The sequence below is a fragment of the Oncorhynchus tshawytscha genome, linkage group LG10, assembly GCF_018296145.1.
Source record: "Oncorhynchus tshawytscha isolate Ot180627B linkage group LG10, Otsh_v2.0, whole genome shotgun sequence".
NCBI classification, from domain to species: domain Eukaryota; kingdom Metazoa; phylum Chordata; class Actinopteri; order Salmoniformes; family Salmonidae; genus Oncorhynchus; species Oncorhynchus tshawytscha.
Window position 1 is genome coordinate 38,424,159 of NC_056438.1, and position 24,494 is coordinate 38,448,652.

Sequence of the window (24,494 nt, forward strand, 5' to 3'; positions counted from 1 at the left end):
GGCACAATCAGAATGTGGACCAGGAAAGATCAGGAAAGGTTACAAGTTAGAACCAGGTATAAACAGGGATAAAAGAAGAAACTCCAACATGCCAACTTGTAAATGTTTATATTTTCAATTGAAGTGATGTTTTGATCTTACCACCATTGTCAGACACATATTGAAAACCTGAACATTTTGGCAAAGGGTAGGGAGGGGGAATTCTAGCAAAGTTAACAGATTTTTGCAACTCTAAATGCCTGTCTCCGTAGACAACACTCCTGGGAGATGGGTGTCATGCAGGTTCACAATCCAGTCCGGCTCTAACACACGGTCCAGCTACTTACGTCTGAGCAGAAAATAAACTGCAAGGGCAAGAATTGTTGTATGAATGTCAAGCACTGACAAAATAAAAAAGTCACCAGACACAAGTTATCTATAAAAAATTAAACTCCTTTATTGTGTTCTCTTATATAAAATAAATACAAAACAGAAACATTGACACCAGGCAAGGGGTTAGGGTGTATAGTAGGCAGAACATTGAATTGTCAGAAGGATAGATAGATTGATGGCTGGACAGATGGATGAATGGACAAATCGATGCAATGAGGGTGGATGAAAACAGAAAGCACAGTCCTGTCAAGTCCCCTCCCTCCCTGCCTTTTTGCAGTGGGCCTCTTCAGGGCAACTCAGTCTTATCTGCCACTTCGGCATGGCCAACCTCTGCCCCCCCAGGGGCCAGCAACGTCCTCCTGTTGTAGTGGTGATGGCCCTTCATGATGCCCGAGTTGTTGTTCTCGTTCAGGATCTGCTTCTGCTTTTGTCGGTTGAGCGACTGGACCAGGCCCAGCACCACGGCTGCCAGCGAGTACTGGCCCTGGAGCTTGCGCGGCTGCATGATGAGCGGGTTGGGCTGCACACGGCCCATCAGGAAGTGTGTGCGGATCTTGCCCTCCTGCTCGCTGATGCCCTTCACGTAGATCTCGCCACGGTACTCAAAGGCAAAGCCTCGCTCCTTCAGGATCAGGTAGGTGTCCTCAGGCACCTGGATCTTGCCACTCACGCCTGTGCTGTCCATGCGGCTCGACAGGTTCACTGTTTTGCCCCAGATGTCGTACTGGGGCTTCTTGGCGCCTATCACACCCGCCACCACCGAGCCATGTGCCATGCCTGCGAAAAAGAAGGAGGGGGAAGATGACGAAAATGAAGAGAAGGGGATGGAAAAGGAGGAAGAGGAAGAAAAATAGGAATATGAGATGATTGAGCGGAGAAGGGAAATCGAGAAGAAAGACGAGTGAGAGTTGTAGAAGAGTTAGCTCCACCTAGAGACAAAACTACAGTGTGTTAATGAATTTCAAACACTTTCATAGTCTATTCATTTTGAGTGGTTGCCAGGGAGGGAGCACTTGGGATTTCTTACCAATTCTTAGCTCAAAGTTGTTGAAGGAGTGCTTGTTGATCTCCTGGATGCTTTCGTTCAGGGCGATGGCAAAGTCGGCCAGCTCACACAGATGACCCCACTTGTCCTCACATTGCTAAGAATCAGAGTGACATCAGAGAGTACCCAAACCAGATTGAAAGTGCAAACTGAATCACAGATTGAGATTATCGTGTTACCAGTGTCAAAAGGGGTCAGAATTATGCCACACATGATGATGTACAGATAAAATACCCCCTCTTTAGAAATAAGGGGCAAGTTCTGCGTTTTATGTCTTGTTACACCTTGTGCACAATTTGTCCATACCTTTGTACTGCACCTACACATACAGCATGTACAAGGTAACAGCACAAATCAATGGTGTCAGTGTTAATATATAGCTTTTATGCAAGTCAGGATATAGCCACGAATTACTAAAGCACAAAATGTTGATTTTGCTCACTTGTTTTTCTGGTGACAGTCCGGAGACTGCCATGTATGTGCTGCCGATAGTCTTAATCTTCTCAATGTCCTGGAAACGTTCCTCACCAAGCAGCTACACAAAGACAAAGACAAACAGGGGAGAGAAGAAACACAAGTAGTCCATTGTTAATTAACTGTGCTCAATATCGCATCACTACACCAAAGGGTAAACAAGATTTGGTCAATCAATCGCGTGATTGATTGACAGAGTAAGCAACTCATTATACCAAACAACCCATTAGCAACTTATAAAGCAATGCCATATCACATAAAACTGTTTCTTCATCCATCCACTGTGCAGCTTTGCAGCTGCTACCTAAGTATGTGCTGTATCTTGGGGCAAGTTTCAAGTCGGGAAAAGGCACGTCTATTCCTGTCCAAAGAGGCGAGGCATTAGTCGACTGCAGCTGGTTTGTGTCTTGTTCTGGCCTCGTTTGGTGACATTGACACCGTCCGTGAATAACACGGTTCTATGGCAGATTTAGAACAGAATCTCATTGTCAGATACCACCCATTCCACCAGGATTCTCTGTAAAACGATATGAATAGTTTAGTGAAAGATCTCAAACTAATTTTTGTACTCTGTTGAAGCAAAGTGATACCTTTAATTTAAAATATTTCATACCATTGCATCTGACTAGCACAACTGACAACTGCAAAAGCCCAACAACATTTTTGAGTGGCTGGCCTTCCCTGCTTATTTTGATAGTTTGACTAGCGAGGACCCATGCCAAATCTTTTCACTCCTGAGGGGGAATAGGCGTTGTTGTGTCCTCTTCACGACTGTCTTGGTGTGTTTGGACAATGACAGTTTGTTGGTGGACAACAAGGAACTTGAAGCTCTCAACCTGCTCCACTATAGCCCCGTCGATGAGAATTGGGGCGTGTTCGGGCCTCCTTTTCCTGTAGTCCACGATCATCTCCTTTGTCTTGATCACTTTGAGGGAGAGGTTGTTATCCTGGCACCACACGGCCAGGTCTCTGACCTCCTCCCTATAGGCTGTCTGATTGTTTTTGGTGATCAGGCCCACTGTTGTGTCGTCGGCAAACTTAATGATGGCGTTGTGGTCGTGCTTGGCCATACAGTCATGGGTGAACAGGGAGTACAGGAGAAGACTGAGCACACACCCCTGAAGGGCCCCTGTGTTGAGGATCAGCATGGCAAATATGTTGTTACCTACCCTTACCACCTGGGGGGCGGCCCGTCAGGAAGTCCAGGATTCAGTTGCAGAGGGAGTTGTTTAGTGCCAGGGTCCTTAGCTTAGTGATGAGCTTTGAGGGCAATATGGTGTTGAACGCTGAGCTGTAGTCAATGAATAGCATTCTCAAATACAATGCCTTGCAAAATTATTCATCCCCCTTTGAGTTTTTCCAATTTTGTTGCATACCAACCTGCAATTTAAATTGATTAAACAATGTTTTTCATGTAATGGACATACTGTACACAAAATAGTCCAAATTGGTGAATTCAAAATTTAAACAATTACTTGTTTCAAAAAGCCACTAAATAAGATCTGGTGCAACCAATTACCTTCAGAAGTCACATAATTAGTTAAATAAAGTTCACCTGTGTGCAATCTAAGTGTCACATGATCGGTCACATAATCTCTGTATATATACACCTGTTCTGAACGGCCCCAGAGTCTGCAACACCACTAAGAAAGGGGCACTACCAAGCAAACGGCACCATAAAGACCAAGGACCTCTCCAAACAGGTCAGGGACAAAGTGGTGGAGAAGTACAGATCATGGTTGGGTTATAAAAAACAATCTGAAACCTTGAACATCCCACGGAGCACCATTAAATCTGTTATTGACAAAATGGAAATATTATAGCACTACAGCAAACCTGCCAAGAGAGGGCCGCCCACCAAAACTCACGGATGAGGCAAGGAGGATATTAGTCAGAGAGGCAACAAAGAGACCAAAGATAACCCTGAAGGAGCTACAAAGCTCACAGCAGAGATTGGAGTATCTGTCGATAGGAACACCTTATTAAGCTGTACACTCCACAGTGCTGGGCTTTATGGAAGTGTGGCCAGAAAAAGGCATTGCATAAAGAACAAAATAAGCAAACACGTTTGGTGTTTGCCAAAAGGCAGGTGGGAGACTCCCCAAACATATGGAAGAAAGTAGTCTGGTCAGATGAGACTAAAATAGAGCTTTTTAGCCATCAAGGAAAATGCTATGTCTGGAGCAAACCAAACACCTCAAAATCACCCCGAGAATACCATCCCCACAGTGAAGCATGGTTGCATGGTTACCATCCCCACAGTGAAGCATGCATCATGCTGTGGGAATGTTTTTCTTGAGGGAAACCTGAGGGAAACCTGTCTTCCAGAGATTAGAGTTTGGGATGGAGGTTCACCTTCCGGCAGGACAATGACCCTAAGCATACTGCTAAAGCAACACCCGAGTGGTTTAAGGGGAAACATTTCAATGTCTTGAATGGCCTCGTCAAAGCCCAGACCTCAATACAATTGAGAATCTGTGGTATGACTTAAAGATTGCTGTACAGCAGTGGAACCCATCCAACTTGAAGGATCTGGAGCAGTTTTGCTTTGAAGAATGGGCAAAAAAAATCCCAGTGGCTAGATGTGCCAAGGCATACAGCTGTAATTGCTGCAAAAGGTGGATCTACAAAGTATTGACTTTGGGGGGGATGGGGGGGTGAAAAGTTATGCACGCTCAAGTTTTCCGTTTTTTTGTCTTATTTGTTGTTTCACAATAAAACATATTTAGCACCTTCAAAATGGTAGGCCTGTTGTGTAAATCAAATTATACAAACCCCCTAAAATATATTTAAATTCCAGGTTGTAAGGCAAAAATAATAGAAAAAATGAATACGCAAGCCAATTTAGGTGTTCCTTTTTCCACTTTCTTATTGGCTGCTTGCGTTACTTAAATAATTACATGTAATCTGTTATAGCATACATTAATTATGGGATATTGAAACTAAATACCATAGATGCTGGTCAGCCTTCCAAGTAAAGACTTCTAAGGTAAGATAAGAATGATGTGAGTGCTAGCTTCAACTGTTCAAAACTATTTGTATGTTAGTGGGATAAAAATACACAAAAAACATTTTTTTATTCGCATTTCAGAACTGTTTAGTTAAAGCTGCAAAATGTACATTTTTGGGCGACAAGACCAAATTCACATAAAAATGTTGAGTTATAGATCATTCTTACTGAAAGCAAGTCTAAGAAGCGGTAGATCTGTTCAATGTGCACTGTTTCCATGCTTCCCGTTCTTACGTTTCATTTTTGCTTTCGGTTTTGTACACCAACTTCAAACAGCTGAAAATATTATATTTTTGGTTATGGAAAATATATATTCACAGCAATTTAGATGGTACAATGATTCTCTACACTACTGTATATTTGCTTGTTTTGTCACAAACCATTTGAATTTTTGCAACCAGCAAAGTGATTTCTGTATAGTGCAGTGCAGAGTACCTGGATACAGCCCTTAGCTATGGTATATTAGCCACATACCACAAACCCCCGAGGTGCCATATTGCTATTATAAACAGGTTACCAACAATTTTGTATTTTTTTTGTCATACCCGTGGTATGTGGCATTCAGCATTCAGGGCTCGAACCACCCGGTTTATAATTAAATACACTGCTCAAAAAAATAACGGGAACACTAAAATAACACATCCTAGATCTGAATGAATGACATTCTTATTAAATACTTTTTTCTTCACATAGTTGAATGTGCTGACAACAAAATCAAACAAAAATTATCAATGGAAATCAAATGTATCAACCCATAGTTCTGGATTTGGAGTCACCCTCAATATTAAAGTGGAAAACCACACTACAGGCTGATCCAACTTTGATGTAATGTCCTTAAAACAATTGAAAATGAGGCTCAGTAGTGTGTGTGGCCTCCACGTGCCTGTATGACCTCCCTATAACGCCTGGGCATGCTCCTGATGAGGTGGCGGATGGTCTCCTGAGGGATCTCCTCCCAGACCTGGACTAAAGCATCCGCCAACTCCTGGACAGTCTGTGGTGCAACGTGGCATTAGTGGATGGAGTGAGACATGATTTCCCAGATGTGCTCAATTGGATTCAGGTCTGGGGAACGGGCGGGCCAGTCCATAGCATCAATGCCTTCCTCTTGCAGGAACTGCTGACACACTCCGGTCACATGAGGTCTAGCATTGTCTTGCATTAGGAGGAACCCAGGGCCAACCGCACCAGCATATGGTCTCGCAAGGCGTCTGAGGAACTCATCTCGGTACCTAATGGCAGTCAGGCTACCTCTGGCGAGCACATGGAGGGCTGTGCGGCCCCCCAAAGAAATGCCACCCCACACCATGACTGACCCACCGCCAAACCGGTCATGCTGGAGGATGTTGCAGACAGCAGAACGTTCTCCACAGCGTCTCCAGACTCTGTCACATGTGCTCAGTGTGAACCTGCTTTCATCTGTGAAGAGCACAGGGCGCCAGTGGCGAATTTGCCAATCTTGGTGTTCTCTGGCAAATGCCAAACATCCTGCACGGTGTTGGGCTGTAAGCACAACCCCCACCTGTGGACGTCGGGCCCTCATACCACCCTCATGGAGTCTGTTTCTGACCGTTTGAGCAGACACATGCACATTTGTGGCCTGCTGGAGGTCATTTTGCAGGGCTCTGGCAGTGCTCCTCCTGCTCCTCCTTGCACAAAGGTCAGAGGTAGCGGTCCTGCTGCTGGGTTGTTGCCCTCCTACGGCCTCTTGCACATCCCCTGATGTACTGGCCTGTCTCCTGGTAGCACCTCCATGCTCTGGACACTACGCTGACAGACACAGCAAACCTTCTTGCCACAGCTTGCATTGATGTGCCATCCTGGATGAGCTGCACTACCTGAGCCACTTGTGTGGGTTGTACACTCCGTCTCATGCTACCACTAGAGTGAAAGCACCGCCAGCATTCAAAAGTGATCAAAACATCAGCCAGGAAGCATAGGAACTGAGAAGTGGTCTGTGGTCACCACCTGCAGAACCACTCCTTTATTGGGGGTGTCTTGCTAATTGCCTATAATTTCCACCTGTTGTCTATTCCATTTGCACAACAGCATGTGACATTTATTGTTAATCAGTGTTGCTTCCTAAGTGGACAGTTTGATTTCACAGAAGTGTGATTGACTTGGAGTTACATTGTGTTGTTTAAGTGTTTATTTTTTTATTTAATTTTATTTTTTTGAGCAGTGTATATAGTCTCTTCACCCTGTCTAGCCCATTTACGATCAATGAAACAAAAAAAGTACTTTTTTGCGGGACAGTGAAAAGGACAATGTTGCAGTTCCCCACCTCGTCAAAGTCGGCAATGATCTCGTTGAGGAGGCGCAGACACTCCACTCCTTGGTTGTTCATCTCTGTTTGGGAGTAGAAGTCGGCAAAGCCCGGGATGGAGGCGAACATCACACCCACAGCATCGTAAGACTGGGAGTAAAGCTCCTGTGGAACAAAATGCAGACAATGTATGTTTAAAGAAAGAGGGGCAGGGAAAAAGCCATTGAAAATAACATATAATGGAATTCTAACAACGTCAGGTAGTTATATACACTTATTTGGAAAAGGTCAAGGATGGAGGGGACATGTGATTTGCCCATATGATTTGAAAAATGAATCGGGAGTAGGCAGCACCATAAGTAAGTGAGTAAACTCAGATATGACTAAGGAGTTAAACAGAGCAATTTTTCCATAAATATACTTTTACAATGGTAGAATTTTAATGGCACATTATGCCAAAAAAAATGGCTGTGTTGGTTCTTGTGTTAACATTTTACTGCAGTGGGCTAAATCAGGGTCACACAGTGTTTCTTGGTAGTCTTCAACAAATCTACTTCGAAACAAAAGTGTAAACCTCACACACATGGTAATGAGCTTCAAAAAAATAAGACACCTGTACCATGTCAGATATAGAGATATATGCTCATTTTTGAGTTTGCATCCCAATATGACATTTTATATACATCAAAGAAGACTGAAATATAACAAAACCGTTCGACAATGAAACACTGGATTTGTAATCATTAATTATAAATCATGAAAAGTATGAATGACATTCCACCCATGAGGCGATTTGGTAATTTGACTGCATGAAAGGGTCTAAGTTCATTTTAGTTAGTCTTGTAGATTAACCAGTTATGCATTAGGGGGCGCTATTAAACATTTTGGATGAAAAACGTTCCCGTTTTAAACAAGATATTTTGTCACGAAAAGATGCTCGACTATGCATATAATTGACAGCTTTGGAAAGAAAACACTGACGTTTCCAAAACAGCAAAGATATTGTCTGTGAGTGCCACAGAGCTGATGTTACAGGTGAAACCCAGATAAAATTCAACCAGGAAGTGCCGCATTTTTTGAAACCGCCTCATGCCAATGATTACTTATATGGCTGTGAATGAGCTACGAATGAGCTTACGTTTTCCACGTATTCCCCAAGGTGTCTACAGCATTGTGACGTCTTTGTAGGCATTTCCATTGAAGAATGGCTGTAAGGGACCATATATAGCATGTGGTCACATGGTGTCTCCCGCAGAAAATCTTGCGTAAAATACTGACGTTGCCATTTTTCCAATCGCTTCTTATGAGAAACCAATTGCCTCGACGGATATATTATCGAATATGTATGTTAAAAACACCTTGAGGATGTATCCTCTACAACGTTTGCGTGTTTCTGCCGATATTATGGGGCAAATTTTGAAAAAAGTTTGGCGTTATAGTTGCAGCATTTTGCGGTCGATTTCTCAGCAAAGCATGATGAAGAAACGGGAGCTTTTTCGCCTACAAAAATAATATTTTGGGAAAAAGGAACATTTGCTATCTAACTGGGAGTCTCCTGAGTGAAAGCATCTGAAATTCTTCAAAGGTAAATTATTTAATTTGGTTGCTTTTCTTATTTTCATGAAAATGTTGCCTGCTGCCAGCAGAGCCTAGCATAGCATTATGCCATGATAAATTTACACAAATGCTTGTCCAGCATTGGCTGTAACGCATATTTTGAAAATCTGAGATGACAGTGTTGTTAACAAAAGGCTAAGCTTGTGTTTGAATATATTTATTTTATTTAATTTGCGATTTTTTGCGTATTTATGTCCGCTGCGTTATGCTAATGCATTTAAGGCTATGATTACGCTCCCGGATACGGGTTTGCTCGTCGCAAGAGGTTCAATACTTAGTCACACATCTAGTTCTTTTTTGTATTTTTTAAAAATGTAATGTTTAACTTGGTGTTAGGGGGCAGTATTTTCATTTTTGGAGAAAAAAACATTCCCGTTTTAAACGGGATATGTTGTCAGGAAAAGGTGCTAGAATATGCATATAATTGACAGCTTTGGATAGAAAACACTCTAACGTTTCCAAAACTGTAAAGATATTGTGTGTGAGTTTAACAGAACTGATGTTGCAGGCGAAAGCCTGAGAAAAATCCAATCCGGAAGTGCCCCAGGCAGCCACATTGCAAAAGTGCTCTCATGGTGGCTGGGTTGCAGAGGTTGCAGAGGTAGCCATTACTCCAATCGGTCCTAGAGAAAAAGGAATTGTCCCGACGGATATATTATCGAATAGATATTAGAAAAACACCTTGCGGATGGATTCTAAACAACGTTTGCCATGTTTCTGTCGATATTATGGAACTAATTAGGAATATTTTTCGGCGTTGTGGTGACCACAATTTCCGGGCGATTTCTCAGCCAAACGTGAAGAACAAATGGAGCTATTTCTCCTACAAAAATAATATTTTGGGAAAAAATTAACTTTGGCTGTCTACCTGGGAGTGTCGTGAGTAAAAACATCCGAAGTTCATCAAAGGTAAACAATTTAATTTGATTGCTTTTCTGATTTCCGTGACAAGTTTGCCTGCTGCTAGCAAGGCATAATGCTATGCTAGGCTATGATAAACTTACACAAATGCTTGTCTAGCGTTGGCTGTAAAGCATATTTTGAGATGACAGGGTGATTAACAAAAGGCTACGCTGTGTTCCAATATATTTCACTTGTGATTTTAATGGATAGGAAGATTTTCTAGGAAGATTTATGTCCGTTGTGTTATGCTAATTAGTGTCAGATGATGATAACGGTCCCGTTCACGGGCTGGGCGTCGCTACAGGTTAAAACATACAATATACCTCCACTCAACAACTACATCACATTAGTCATCTAACAGACTCTCATCCAGAGCGACACACAGAAGCAACCAGGGTCAACGCCCAGCTCAAGGGCACTTCTACAGATCTAAAAATATATATATATAAAAAAATGGGGACCTGAACCAGCGATCCATCAGCCACCGGCCCAAGCTCCCATCCAGCCCTCCGAGGTCCCCCCCACAGTTCCCCAAGAGCTGTCCCTCAACCATCCGAGACCCCCCCCCCAAAAGAAATGCAAATAAATTATAATAATAATTTTTAAAAAAATATTCCATTCCCCACCCCCAAGACCCCCCCATGCACCAACGACCAACAAAATGAACAAAAGAGAAAGACAAAGGAAAACAGAAAACAATCATGCAAAAAACAACAAGGACAACAAAAATCATAACAGCAAGGTCAACTGAATATGTTTGAGTGCATGCATGGCACTATTTACCTGTGTGTGCGTCCGTGTATGTGCACATGTGTGCATTTGATGAGAGTGTGTGTATATGCACGTGTACAAACACCTGCATGGCATCAGGCTCAGGAAAACCGGCATTAGCTGTAAAAACTAAATCTGCAGAGCTTCAACGATTGAATGCCCCAAATATTCAACTATTTGTTGGTGGCAAGAATTCTATATAATTATTTTAGCTGAAAAGCACAAAGTCTTGAATTTTGCGTCGTTTTATATATCAACTCATACACCCTGTACCATGGAATTGGTACATCAACAATCTCTTCCCAACTATTTTGCAATCTGTATGACACAGCTGTCAACATCCTGGTCCTCTAATTAAACTGATATAGTTTCCTATTTATGCTATTTTTATTCCTCCGCTAGTTTTGTTTCCTTATATTTGGCAGACAGACTAGTTCCCTGCCTCCTCCGTCTGCCACCTGCCTCCTCCATTTTTGGGGTAATGCTGTAATCAATTGGTTGTACTCTGGGATTGAGCAGACATTCCCATACAATTCTGATAACTCCATGAAGGACATAACTCTATCATTCCAATTTACAATATCATTTAAAAACGAAATACCCTTATCAAACATATTTCCCATAAATACAGGTATTTTATCAACCAGCACATTTGAGTTCAGCTATAATATTTGTTGTAATATTTGTTCAATCTTTTCAGGGGGATGAAACTGAAATTGTAGCCAGCTCTACAATGCTTGTTTGAAAGAGAGATACTTTGAAAAAAGTATCATTTTCAATTAATCAAAAATGAGACATGGCAATCTGCACAAAGGCAAAAAAGCCATTTTTTAAACAACGAATTAGCTTTTCTTAGTAATCTACTTGAGAACCATTTAGGGTACAAGTAAAACTTTTGAATAAGTGAAGCTTTTAGAGAGAGGTTTAGTGCTTTTATATTTGATAATCTCAACCCACCCAATTCATATTCATTATATAGATAGGCACGCTATATTTTGTCTGCTTTAGTGCCCCAGATAAAGCAAGATATATTTTGCTCATATGATTTGAAAAACAAATCAAGAGTAGGCAGCACCATAAGTAAGTGAGTAAACTGAGATATGACTAAGGAGTTAATCAGGGCAATTCTTACATTAATAGACAGGTATTTACCTCTCCATGGTTGCAGGATCTTGTCTATTTTTACACCATTTATATTGAAATTCATTGTGGAGAGCTCATATATATTTTGTGATATGAATACCTTGTATGTCTACTTCACTGTTAGCCCATTTTATAGGTAAACTGCAGGGTAATGTAACATTTGTATTTTTAAAAGATCCAATACGTAATATTGTACACTTATCATAATTAGGTTTTAGTCCAGAGTCCAGAAAAGTTATCTAGATCTTCAATGAGACATTGCAGGGATCTAGCTAATATAAAACTTGAGTCATCGGCATACATGGACACCTTTGTTTTTAAGCCTTGGATTTCTAATCCGCTAATGTTGCTATTTGATCTGATTTTAATAGCTAACATTTCGATGGTCATAACGATTAGAAATGGTGACAGCAGACACCCTTGTTTAACTCCTCTTGACAATTCGAAATTCTCTGAGAAGTAGCCGCGATTTACTATTTTACACCTGGGGATATTATACATTACTTTTACCCATTTTCTTTTTCCTGTCGGGTTAGAATTATTTTGTGAGGTAGCCGGATCTTTCCACGATGGAGTATGTTGTACCTCCATAGCATAAAGCTGTTGATACTTCCCTCGGGATTCGATTTCCCTCAGGATTTCTTTAGTATCCAGATTGGCTCTGAACTGCAACCAGTTATTTACAAACATTTTTAATGATGCGTCTTTTCCACGACAACCGAATATGTAATCCCGAGTTACAAAATGCAACAAAGCTGTTTTGTTTGTAATCAACATGGCTGTGATGAAAGTTTAAGTTAGTGCTTCCTCGAATACTTGCACGGAAAGGTCAATGTTTTCCAGTCGTATGCTAATCCATTTCACCAACTCATCTAGTTCTACCCTTGCCCCTAGCAGGGATGCAAATTATGAGGGACTGTCAAATCATCACCACTAGGGTGCAACGTTAATACATCACAAATATGCTAGTTGAGGTAGGCAAGGCATTCATTCAGATAGAATAATACGTAGACTAAAAATAGCTATACAAGTTAGCAGTCCTTTGAATGATACTACATTCGCAATTCATTTATGCAGTAGTGGGTCAAAGTTCAAGCTTATTAAACAATGGTACTGTAAATAATTTTGTTAACTTAGTAACAGGTTTTGTATATTTTTCATACGTGGGCAATTGAGCAATTATGGTTTAATTAATTAATCTCTAGCTTAATGAGATTAATTATTGAGTGGATGCTCTTTGCTCCTGTGCATAAAGGTTTTAGATATACTATACCATTTTGCTCTAAATTAAAACTTAACTATTTGTCTTTTATTTGTCTGATACCCCCAAAAATGTTTTTGATTGAACTGATTAATTGATACATAGTTTCTCTCTCTATCAATTAATCAATCATCCATAAAAACAACCCATTGCATTCCATTCGTGACTCCCTGGTTTTTAGATTTGCATCTAGGGGAAACTTCACGTGGCGACACATCATTCAGAGCAACCACTATCCAGCAAATGTTGCTGTTTTGCATATAATTCTGACATTCACTCGCAGCACAATATTATATCATACCAGTTAGCATATAAAGAAGCATACTCAACTCCTCCATATCATATTATTGTTTTGGTAAATTGTCTTTGAGTATGGCAGCCTCAGAATGCAGCTGTTTCAGCCTCCCTCCATGCCTTCTGGGCAGCCAGCGAAAGACCGTTGGCGTTGTTGATATTCTCTGTTTTCGTGTGATTTGCTTAAGGGTGATGTCACTAACAACACAGCAGCACCTACTGGGAGAGCTGACTGAGGACCAGGCAGCTTCTGCCTGCTTGGGTGGCCCTTGGCAGTGCCAGTCCAAGAAGGCTCAAGGTCATTGGTCACAGATAAATCAACATCTTTTCTCCGGTAACTTTGATTGGACTGATGTGTGTCAACTCACAGTAGCTGAAAAGATACCATGAAACTCAAATCATGTTGATCATCTTATCATTTTCAAAATGTGCGTTATGAAGGAAAAGTAGAGATAAAACGTCTCAGTGCTCATCAGCCACTAAACATTGAAATTAGGCCATCCGTTAAAATAAAGCAAACTGGTAAACGAAGATTCAACTGTGGTTGGAAGCAGTGGCTAAGATCTGTTTTGAGGCAGATATACGGCGACGTGTCTTGTTGTTAATAATAGATGTCAGACTGTAATACCCATGAAACTGGAACTATGCAACAGATGGAGCGAGGGGGTGACTTTATAAACTTTGCTGCTTTATTCTTAACCGGAGAAGCTTGGTCCCAGAACGGTGTTTTGGCTGTGTCCCAATACTCTAACAATGTAGCAATATTGTAGACCAGGGTTCGCCAACTGGCACCCGTGGGTGGTTTAACTTGGCCCCCCAACCAAAGTTTTCGGAGCAAAAAACTACATCATTTGTTTATTTATTTTTTATTTAAAATGTTCATTGTTGGAAATAAAATACTGTAAAAACACCAGGAAATCGGCTCCAATTGATTTGAATTTTGGAAATCTATTCCCAAGTATTCCCACGCATAATAGAGAGATGTGATCATATACATATTTAACTTCTTAGATATAAGTTTTAAACAAGATATTTTGTCACAAAAAGATGCTCGACTATGCATATAATTGACAGCTTTGGAAAGAAAACACTCTGACGTTTCCAAAACTGCAAAGATATTATCTGTGAGTGCCACAGAACTGATGCTACAGGCGAAACCAAGATGAAATTTCAAACAGGAAATGCCCCAGATTTTGAAGGCGCTGTTCCAACGTCTCCTTATATGGCTGTGAATGCGCCAGGAATGAGCTTACACTTTCTGTCGTTTCCCCAAGGTGTCTGCAGCATTGTGACGTATTTGTAGGCATATCATTGGAAGATTGACCATAAAGAGACTACATTTACCAGGTGCTCGCTTGGTGTCCTCCGTCGAAATTATTGCGTAATCTCCAGCTGCGTGTATTTTTCCATTTTCTTCAGAGGAGAAACCAAACTGCCACGAATGATTTATCATCGAATAGATATGTGAAAAACACCTTGAGGATTGATTCTAAACAACGTTTGCCATGTTTCTGTCGATATTATGGAGTTAATTTGGAAAAAAGTTTGGCGTTGTAATGACTGAATTTTCTGGGGGTTTTCTTAGCCAAACGGATGAACAAAACGGAGCGATTTCTCCTACACAAATAATATTTTGGGAAAAACTGAACATTTGCTATCTAACTGAGAGTCTCCTCATTGAAAACATCCAAAGTTCTTCAAAGGTAAATGATTTTATTTGAATGCTTTTCTTGTTTTTGTGAAAATGTTGCCTGCTGAATGCTAGGCTTAATGCTATGCTAGCTATCAATACTCTTACACAAATGCTTGTGTAGCTATGGTTGAAAAGCATATTTTGAAAATCTGAGATGACAGTGTTGTTAACAAAAGGCTAAGCTTGTGAGTGAATATATTTCTTTCATTTCATTTGCGATTTTCATGAATAGTTATGGTAATGAGCTTGAGGCTATGATTACGCTCCCGGATACGGGATTGCTCGACGCAAGAAGTTAAGCAAGGTTTGAAATGATTATGTTTTAGACAAGATATGACTAAGGAGTTATATATCTGTGTGGGATTCTTGCAGTTAACTTGCAGTCTACAAATTATTTGTTATTATGTTCCGGCCCCCCGACCATCCGCTCAAGAAAAAATCAGCCCGCGGCTGAATCTAGTTGATGATCCCTATTGTTGACCCATGCTGAATTTAACTATGGGAAGTAGCATATACAAACTGAGCATTACCAAATGTTTTCTATATATTGCCATAACCAGAATGTTATAACCTTTGTGTGTGTAGAGGTTTCGATTAGCTTTTTTGATTGAGTTTGCCAAACCAATATTTTCATGTTCAAATTTCCACTGCTTCTTTTACTCCAAACCGAGTCTCAGAGAATTTTGTATGATTCTGTATGTAAATCAGAGACACTACATTTAGTATGATATGTTACGTTTCCTATGGTATGTATTTGTGGATGTTACAAATTACAATTTTTATTATATGTTACGAATTTACAAAACATAAAATATGTTACAAATCTGGAAAACTTACAATATGTTACGAATTTGCTAAATGTACGATACGTTAAGAATTCTAGCTAGGTGGCTAGGTCGGTAACGTTAGCTAGCTCGATAACTTTAATTAGGCTAGGGGCTAGGTTAAAGGGGAAGGGTTCGCTAAAAGGTTTAAGGTTAGAGTTATCTAGCATGCTAAGTAGCTGCAAAGTAGCTAACCAGTTGTAAGCAGTTGAAAATGTGCTAATTCGCGACAATGCCAATCTCCCTTCTTTCGTTTTTGCCTTAAGTAACCATCTTATGTAACCATATGAAACATAGAATATCATATTAAATGGAGTGTCACAGATTTACATACATAATTATATTAAACGCTCTAAGACCAGGTTGTATGTATTTATATGTATTTTTTTGTATGTAAACCCTGTAAATAAATAAAAACGTATCTTCTTCAAAACTTTCCTTTCACATTCGGAAGCCTTCAACACCGAGTCCCTGACTCATATATGGGGATGTGTGGAACAATGGGTTATTTCCCACCAACTGACAGGTTATTACCATCAAATTAAAAGAAGGAAACATGAATAAAAGGGTGTCTTGTTTTATAAAGCTTTAAGGCTGACTGAATCTACTCTCTCTGCACTTCGTGGAAGCATCCTGAAGGCCGACCATTCAGACCACCGCCACACTTTGTTTGTCGGAAAATCAATTACGGCTCTCAACGGGCATATGTAATTAGCATACATTGAGGTTTATGGAACCAATTGTGATGAATGTTTGACGACAGCTCTTGATAGGTAAATATGTCAATAGTATCATTTTGGTTGAGTAAAGAAGTGAAAACTCCTCTTCATGCTCCAAATCACAAATGTAACGTAACTTGAGTTTTGTTCAAGTAGAGGTAAAACAAATGAAACTGGGTTGTGTATGACCCCAACACTGAAATAGTATTTCAAAAGCAATTTACAGCAATGCTCTGCATATATTTTCATATGAGTGGCCCCAGCATGAAACGAACCAACAACCCTAGCATTGCAAACACCATGCTCTAACAACTGAGCTACACAGGACCACACAAGTCATTAGTTATTAAAAATACCATAAATACGGTACAGTTGAACATACCCCGAACAGTCTATCAGACGAAAATAAGGTAGGAATAATTCCAGCTGACCTCATTATCCCGATCCTTCTCCAGGAAATGGCGGGCAACGTGACTTGGCAGAATATTCCGGAGCATGTTCTCATTGTGTTCCCGGAGCTCCTTCATCTCGTTGATCTCCTCCTTGGCCTGGACACGCCAGAGGAAATCCAGCCGGGCAGTGTATTCCAGCTATGAGGGTAAAAATAAATATCAGTGCCACAACAGGTACAATGTTAAGGAAAGTTCAGATAAAATCACAAATTATTCTGCATCTTCATCAAACCTTGAATAATATTTAGCAGACGCTTTTATCCAAAGCGACTTACAGTAATGCGTGCATACATTTTCATGTGCACATGAATCGAGCTCACGATCCATAACAGTCCATTTGTCACGCCCTGACCACAGAGAGCCCTCGGGGTTCTCTATGGTGTTGTAGGTCAGGGTGTGACTAGGGGGGTGTTCTAGTTTTCCTAAGTTACCTGCTGCTAGCTGGACAAAATGCTATGCTAGGCTATCGATAAACTTACACAAATGCTTGTCTAGCTTTGGCTGTAAAGCATATTTTGAAAATCTGAGATAACAGGGTGATTAACAAAAGGCTATGCTGTGTCTCATTATATTTCATTTGTGATTTTCATGAATAGGAATATTTTCTAGGGATATTTATGTCCGTTGCGTTATGCTAATTAGTGTCGGGCGATGATTACGCTCCCGCATGCGGGATGGGGAGTCACTAGAGGTTAAAACCAAGTAGAGTTTATTTGTTAGAATTAATTGGTATTATATTTAAAAGGTGATTGAATTGCTCCAAAATTGTAACGTTAATGCACTTTTTTTTGAAGACATATTTATTTAATGTGAAAGTGAATAGTTTGGTTTACTTTTAAGTTTAGGTTTTGACCAATAGGGCTGCTTGTTAAGCTGTAGCCAATGTGAGAGTGGACCTGGTTAACGGGAGGCCTGGGGGAAAAAAAGAGGGAGAGAGACGTTGAGAAAAGGATGGACTTTTACATTAGGACCGTTGGTAGAGAAAATGATGAAAGAAGACGACAAAACTAGAACAGAACCCATACCTACTAAGATATGAAGGGAAATACTGAATTTATTTTATGAAAGAGTTATAATTTTGTTGGCGCAGGAAGAAATGGCAGCAGTTTTACGGGCTCCCAACCAATTGTGTCACGCCCTGACCTTAGAGAGCCTTTTTATGTCTCTATTTGGTTTGATCAGGGTGTGATTTGGGTGGGCATTCTATGTCCTTTATTTCTATGATTTGTGTTTCTATGTTTTGGCCGGTTATGGTTCTCAATCAGGGACAGCTGTGGCACTATAGCGCTGTTAAGCTTCACGGTCATTTCTTTGTTTCTTGTTTTGTTGGCGACATTTACAATAATAAAGGAAAATGTATGCTCAGCACGCTGCACCTTGGTCTCCTTCCGACGACGGCCGTGACAAATTGTGCTATTACGTGTTTTTTTTCACGTTATTTGTAACTTATTTTGTACGTTATGTTTCTGCAACCGTATCTTACTGCAGGATATCAGGACAGCATTCACTCACCTCGGATTAGACAAAGATTTCTTCAACAACAAGCGAGATTTACATGATATTCTACAAACACCCGGCAGGGCCGACATCCCAGTTATTTGCAAGAGGAAGCGACACAGTGGACAAAGAGCCGGACGCCTCGTCAGGACCCGCAGAAGGCGAGTAGGAAAGCTGCCGTTACCGTCAATATTACACACCAACATGCAATTATTGGACAATAAATTAGATGAGGTACGATCACGAATATCCTACCAATGGGTAGGATCAAAAACTGAAATATCCTATGTTTCACAGAATCGTGGCTGAATGACGACATGGATATTCAGCTAGCGGAATACACGCTGCACCGGCAGGATAGAACAGCACACTCCGGTTAGACGGGGGGGGGGTCTGTGCATATTTGTAAAAAACAGTTGGTGCATGAAATCTAAGGAAATCTTTTGTATATTATAGTATATAGTATATTGTGATAAATATATATTGTGATAAATTGCTGGCCACACTCCTTGCCTAGAAAGTTCTCAGCTATACTTTTCGTGGCTGTTTATTTACACCCACAAACAGATGCTGGCACTAAGACAGCACTCAGTCAGCTGTATAAGGAAGTAAGCAAACAGGAAACCACTCACCCAGAGGCAGGGCTACTAGTGGCCGGAGCCTTTAACGCAGGGAAACTTAAATCAGTTCTACCAAATCTCTATCAACATGTTAAATGTGCAACCAGAGGGAAAAAAATTCTAGATCACCTTTACTCCACACACAGTGACGCGTACAAAGCTCTCCCCGAGAATGCTATTCGTTGACTACAGCTCAGCGTTCAACACCATATTGCCCTCAAAGCTCATCACTAAGCTAAGGAACCTGGGACTAAACACCTCCCTCTGCAACTGGATCCTGGACTTCCTGAGGGGCCGCCCTCAGGTAGTGAGGGTAGGTAGCAACACATCTGCCACGCTGATCCTCAACACTGGAGCTCCCCAGGGGTGTGTGCTCAGTCTCACCCTATACTCCCTGTTCAACCACGACTGCATGGCCAGGCACGACTCCAACACCATCATTAAGTTTCCAGACGACACAGCAGTGGTAGGCATGATCAGGGAACTGGCCGGGTCGTGCCAACAACCTATCCCTCAACGTAACCAAGACTAAGGAGATTATTGTGGACTACAGGAAAAGGATGACCAAGCACGTCCCCATTCTCATCGATGGGGCTGTAGTGGAGCAGGTTGAGAGCTTCAAGTTCCTTGGTGTCCACATCAACAACAAACTAGAATGGTCCAAGACAGTCAAAGCCTATTCCCCCTCAAAAAACTAAAAAGATTTGGCATGGGTCCTGAGATCCTCAACATCGATAGCATCCTGACCAGATGCATCACTGCCTGGTACGGCAATTGCTCAGCCTCCGACCGCAAGGCACTTCAGAGGGTAGTGCGTACGGCCCAGAACATCACTGGGGCTAAGCTGCCTGCCATCCAGGACCTCTACACCAGAGAAAGGCCCTAAAAATGGTCAATGACCCCAGCCACCCTAGTCATAGACTGTTCTCTCTACTACCACATGGCAAGCGGTACCGGAGTGCCAAGTCTAGGACAAAAAGGCTTCTCAACAGTTTTTACAGTTTTTACTCCTGAACAGGTAATCAAATGGCTACCTGGACTATTTGCATTGTGTGTGTCCCCCACCCCTCTTTTTTACCCTGCTGCTACTCTCTGTTTATTATATATGCATAGTCACTTTAACTATACATTCATGTACATACTACCTCAATTAGGCCGACCAACCAGTCCTCCCGCACATCGGCTAACCAGGATATCTGCATTGTGTCCCACCCACCAACCCCTCTTTTATGCTACTGCTCCTCTCTGTTCATCATATATGCATAGTCACTTTAACCATACCTACATGTACATACTACCTCAATAAGCCTGACTAACCAGTGTCTGTATATAGCCTTGCTACTGTTACTGTCTTTTTACTGTTGTTTTATTTCTTTACTTACCTACACACACCTTTTTTTGCACTATTGGTTAGAGCCTGTAAGTAAGCATTTCACTGTAAGGTCTACACCTGTTGTATTCAGCGCATGTGACTAATAATCTTTGATTTGATTTGAGTAGAGACTGAAGCTACGGTCTCATCGTGGAGGTATTTGACAGCCTTGAGGTTAGCCTAGCATCATGTGACACCGAGAGATAATAGCTTGTGGAAGATTAATGTGTTCATGTTTCCATGGAATATCGGTTACTGCTAAGGAGTACTGTCTGCATTGATAGCTGTGCTTGCAGTGGATCTTGTGAGGAAACCTGCAAGGAACATCTACAAGTAGTGAGTAACCACAACTAAGGGGTGCTTCTGGACTTTATGTGTTTCGTCATTTTTCTTTAGCTCCAACATGCGCCAACGGCTAATTAAGCAAGCTTGAAATAATTTGGACATGGGTTGTGCACGACTCATTGAAGTTTATTATTTTTATTTATTTTGATGTTGTGCTATGAAAATGTAATAATACACATATTGTACCTTATGTCTGTTGCCTTGGTGGAGAGATTTAATATTTCAAATGAATGTAATGCATGGGATAGCCTATCCTGATACAATAACAGAAACCTATAATCACTTCATCTGAAGTTAATACCCTATTGTCATCACCCTAGATAGTTTACAATAGGGATTCTTATTGGAGATGTCCTTCTCAGCTAACATCCCATGCTGTTCAGATATTATACATAAGGTAATATCGTGAGAGTCAAATTCAAGCCTGGTGAGAGTGTTACACTAGTCTTACCATTACACAAAAGGAGATTCAGTGAAAATACAAATCTCATTGATTTATGAAAGCTTTTTGGATCTCTCTGAGCAGCGAGAAACAGTGCTGAAATAGACATCCATGCGGGAAGGCTATATATGATATTTTGGAGATTATTTCGTGTTTTCAAAAAAATTACTGTAATCTGAATAAAGGCCAAAATAATAAACATCCTCTCACTGTAAACTGTGTTCATTTTCAGCAAACTTAGCATGTGTAAATATTTGTATGAACATAACAAGATTCAACAACTGAGACAAACTGAACAAGTTCCACCGACATGTGAGTAACAGAAATGGAATGTGTCCCTGAACAAAGGGGGAGGGGGGGCGGTCAAAATCAAAAGTAACAGTCAGTATATGGTGTGGCCACCAGCTGCATTAAGTACTGCAGGGCATCTCCTCCTCATGGACTGCACCAGAGTTGCCAGTTCTTGCTGTGAGATGTCACCCCACTCTTCTACCAAGGCACCTGCAAGTTCCCGGACATTTCTGGGGGGGAATGGCCCTAGCCCTCCGATCCAACAGGTCCCAGACGTGCTCAGTGTGTTTGAGATCCGGGCTCTTCGCTGGCTATGGCAGAACACTGACATTCCTGTCTTGCAGGAAATCACGCACAGAACGAGCAGTATGGCTGGTGGCAATTGTCATGCTGGAGGGTCATGTCAGGATAAGCCTGCAGGAAGGGTACCACATGAGGAAGATGTCTTCCCTGTAATGCACAGCGTTGAGATTGCCTGTAATGACAACAAGCTCAGTCCGATGACGCTGTGACACACCGCCCCAGACCATGACGGACCCTCCACCTCCAAATCGATCCCACTCCAGAATACAGGCCTCGGTGTCACGCTCATTCCTTCGACAATAGATGCAAATCTGACCATCACCCATGGTGAGACAAAACCGCAAATCGTCAGTGAGGAGCACTTTTTGGGGTGACCATTTGAAAGAAAACACTCTGAAGTTTGTGTACATGTGAATTGAATGTAGGAGAATATAAAACAATAGATCTGGTTTAGATAAAACAATGAAGAAAACCATCCGTTTTTAATTTTTGTATCATCTTTAAAATGACATTTTGAAACAAATAACTATATACAAAATACCAAAATGGTATTCTAACACACCCCCCCCAAAGAATTGAGAAAAAATGAAAAAAATATAATGATTGATTAAAAAAATGTATATATATACATTTACAAAATTACATGGGTAACTATTTACACACTTTCAATATTTGGAAGACCCTCAGTCCTCTATCAAATCAAATTTATATAGCCCCAGCCTAAAACTCCAAAAAGCAAGCAATGCAGGTGTAGAAGAACGGTGGCTTGGAAAAACTCCCTAGAAAGGCCAAAACCTAGGAAGAAACCTAGAGAGGAACCAGGCTATGAGGGGTGGCCAGTCCTCTTCTGGCTGTGCCGGGTGGATATTACAGTGATTGTAGAGGGTGCAACAGGACAGCACCTCAAGAGTAAAAATGAACAGTTTAGAGTTCCATAGCCGCAGGCAGAACAGTTGAAACTGGAACAGCGGCAAGGCCAGGTGGACTGGGGACAGCAAGGAGTCATCATGCCAGGTAGTCCTGACACATGGTCCTAGGGCTCTGGTCCTCCGAGAGAGAGAAAGAGAGAATTAGAGAGAGCATACTTAAATTCACACAGGACACCGAATAGAATAGTTTCACATATGAGCCCTGTATCAACAGGTATAATAAACAGATAGAGAGTTGAAGGTTGAATATATTAGGTTGAATATATTATTATATTATTACCAGCTAGATCTACTCTCTTTTATATTATGACATTTCAGCTAGATCTACTGTCTCTATTATATTATGACATTTCAGCTAGATCTACTGTATTTATTATATTACAACAGACCAGCTGTATCTACTGTCTCCATTTCACTTTGGCCATTGATGTGGTCCTGCCCTCTCCTCAACAGCCTCAAATAGGCTATTTCATGTGGGTTGGGGTGGGGCGGCAGACACACGCATCTCACATTTCATGACATTACATGTTTATATATTGCTTCTAAATTTTAAAAAAAAATCACAAATAATATTTTATATTATTAAATTCAAACAAGGGCATTAGTATGATAAGAACTTACCAGTCCAAAACGATGTCCTCTCCCGTTCAAAAAAAATATTCCTCCACAATCGCTAAATGAATCGTCCTACAAAAATCGGTCTCACCTTCCCAATCAATTTATTATAAAATTGTGTGTACATCTGTATATTTAGACTTAGATTTAGCTTTCCCTGACTTAGTCGCCATAATGATTGATATATAAACAGCTGAATCTGCGCGTTCACCAAACAATGCAGTGCGTAATATTTGTTTCTCCTTCCGGTATGAAACTTCAATTAGCAAATGACTCACTTTACGCTGGAGCTTACTACATGGGTTGGTCTTGCAACACATAAACATGGCATATTGCCATTTAGCTCAGCTCATTGGCTATCTACCCAGCTAGATTTCAAGACGATCAGTGGTCATTGGGTTAAAAGACAGTCAATCAACGAAACAGCGGGCAAATCATTGGTGCACAATGTCATGACTTGTCTTCAAATCGGTTTCTTTCAGTCAATACGTCCCGCGAAATGGCCCATCAGGTCTGATTGTGTTACAAACAAACCAGTTGATTGCAGTGAAACCAAACATGACTGGAAAAGTCACGTTCTGTGTGGGTTATTTACCTGGAATGTGTCGTCGAAAATGGAATGCGACGGAATTCACGACACAAGCGGTTCACAAAATGTTTTGTGTTAGGCTATAAAAACGGATTTTATCAAACAAAAGATCATTCATTGTGTAACAATGAGCATTGGAATAGCAAACAGACGAAGATCGTCAAAGGTAAACTATTTATTTTAATGCAGTTTGTGGTTATGTTACGCCTGTGCTGGTTAAATTTTTTTTATTTTTATGAGGCTCTATGCTCAGATAATCACATTCTTTCGCAGTAAATCCTTTTTTAAATCTGAAGTTGGATTAGCAAGATTCTAGGCTTTCGATACATGTGAGACACTTGTATTTTCATGAATGTTTAATATGACTATTTATGTAGCGATCACCGTATGTTGTGGAATTTCAGCCCGCTAGCGGGTTCCGTGCGCAGAGAGGTTAACAAAATGATACTAACTCTTATAAAAGACAATTAGTATTTCCCATCAAAACTCGGTAGGTATGGGTTTTGTTCCATTTTTATCGTCATCTTTTACCATTTTTCTTCACCAACGGTCATAATGTAATGTCCATCCTTTTCTCAACGTCTCTCTCCCTCTCTTTTTTCCCAGGCCTCCCGTTAACCAGGTCAACACTCCCATTGGCCGCAGCT

The 24,494-nt window shown here is 41.0% G+C and overlaps 1 protein-coding gene across 2 annotated transcripts in view; it reads right to left on the reverse strand.

The window, feature by feature from the left end:
- Positions 1-411: 411 nt before the first annotated feature.
- The window catches only part of adcy8 (adenylate cyclase 8 (brain)), a 253,231-nt gene continuing 229,148 nt past the window's right edge, over positions 412-24,494 (reverse strand). For both annotated transcript variants that reach the window (XM_024419923.2, XM_024419924.2), the window contains 5 exons: positions 16,824-16,982; positions 7,186-7,332; positions 1,860-1,952; positions 1,400-1,514; positions 412-1,149 (listed from right to left, as the gene is read on the reverse strand). In XM_024419923.2, coding sequence (XP_024275691.1) covers positions 659-1,149; positions 1,400-1,514; positions 1,860-1,952; positions 7,186-7,332; positions 16,824-16,982 — 1,005 coding nt within the window. In that variant the 3' untranslated portion in view covers positions 412-658. The remainder of the gene's footprint in view (positions 1,150-1,399; positions 1,515-1,859; positions 1,953-7,185; positions 7,333-16,823; positions 16,983-24,494) is intronic.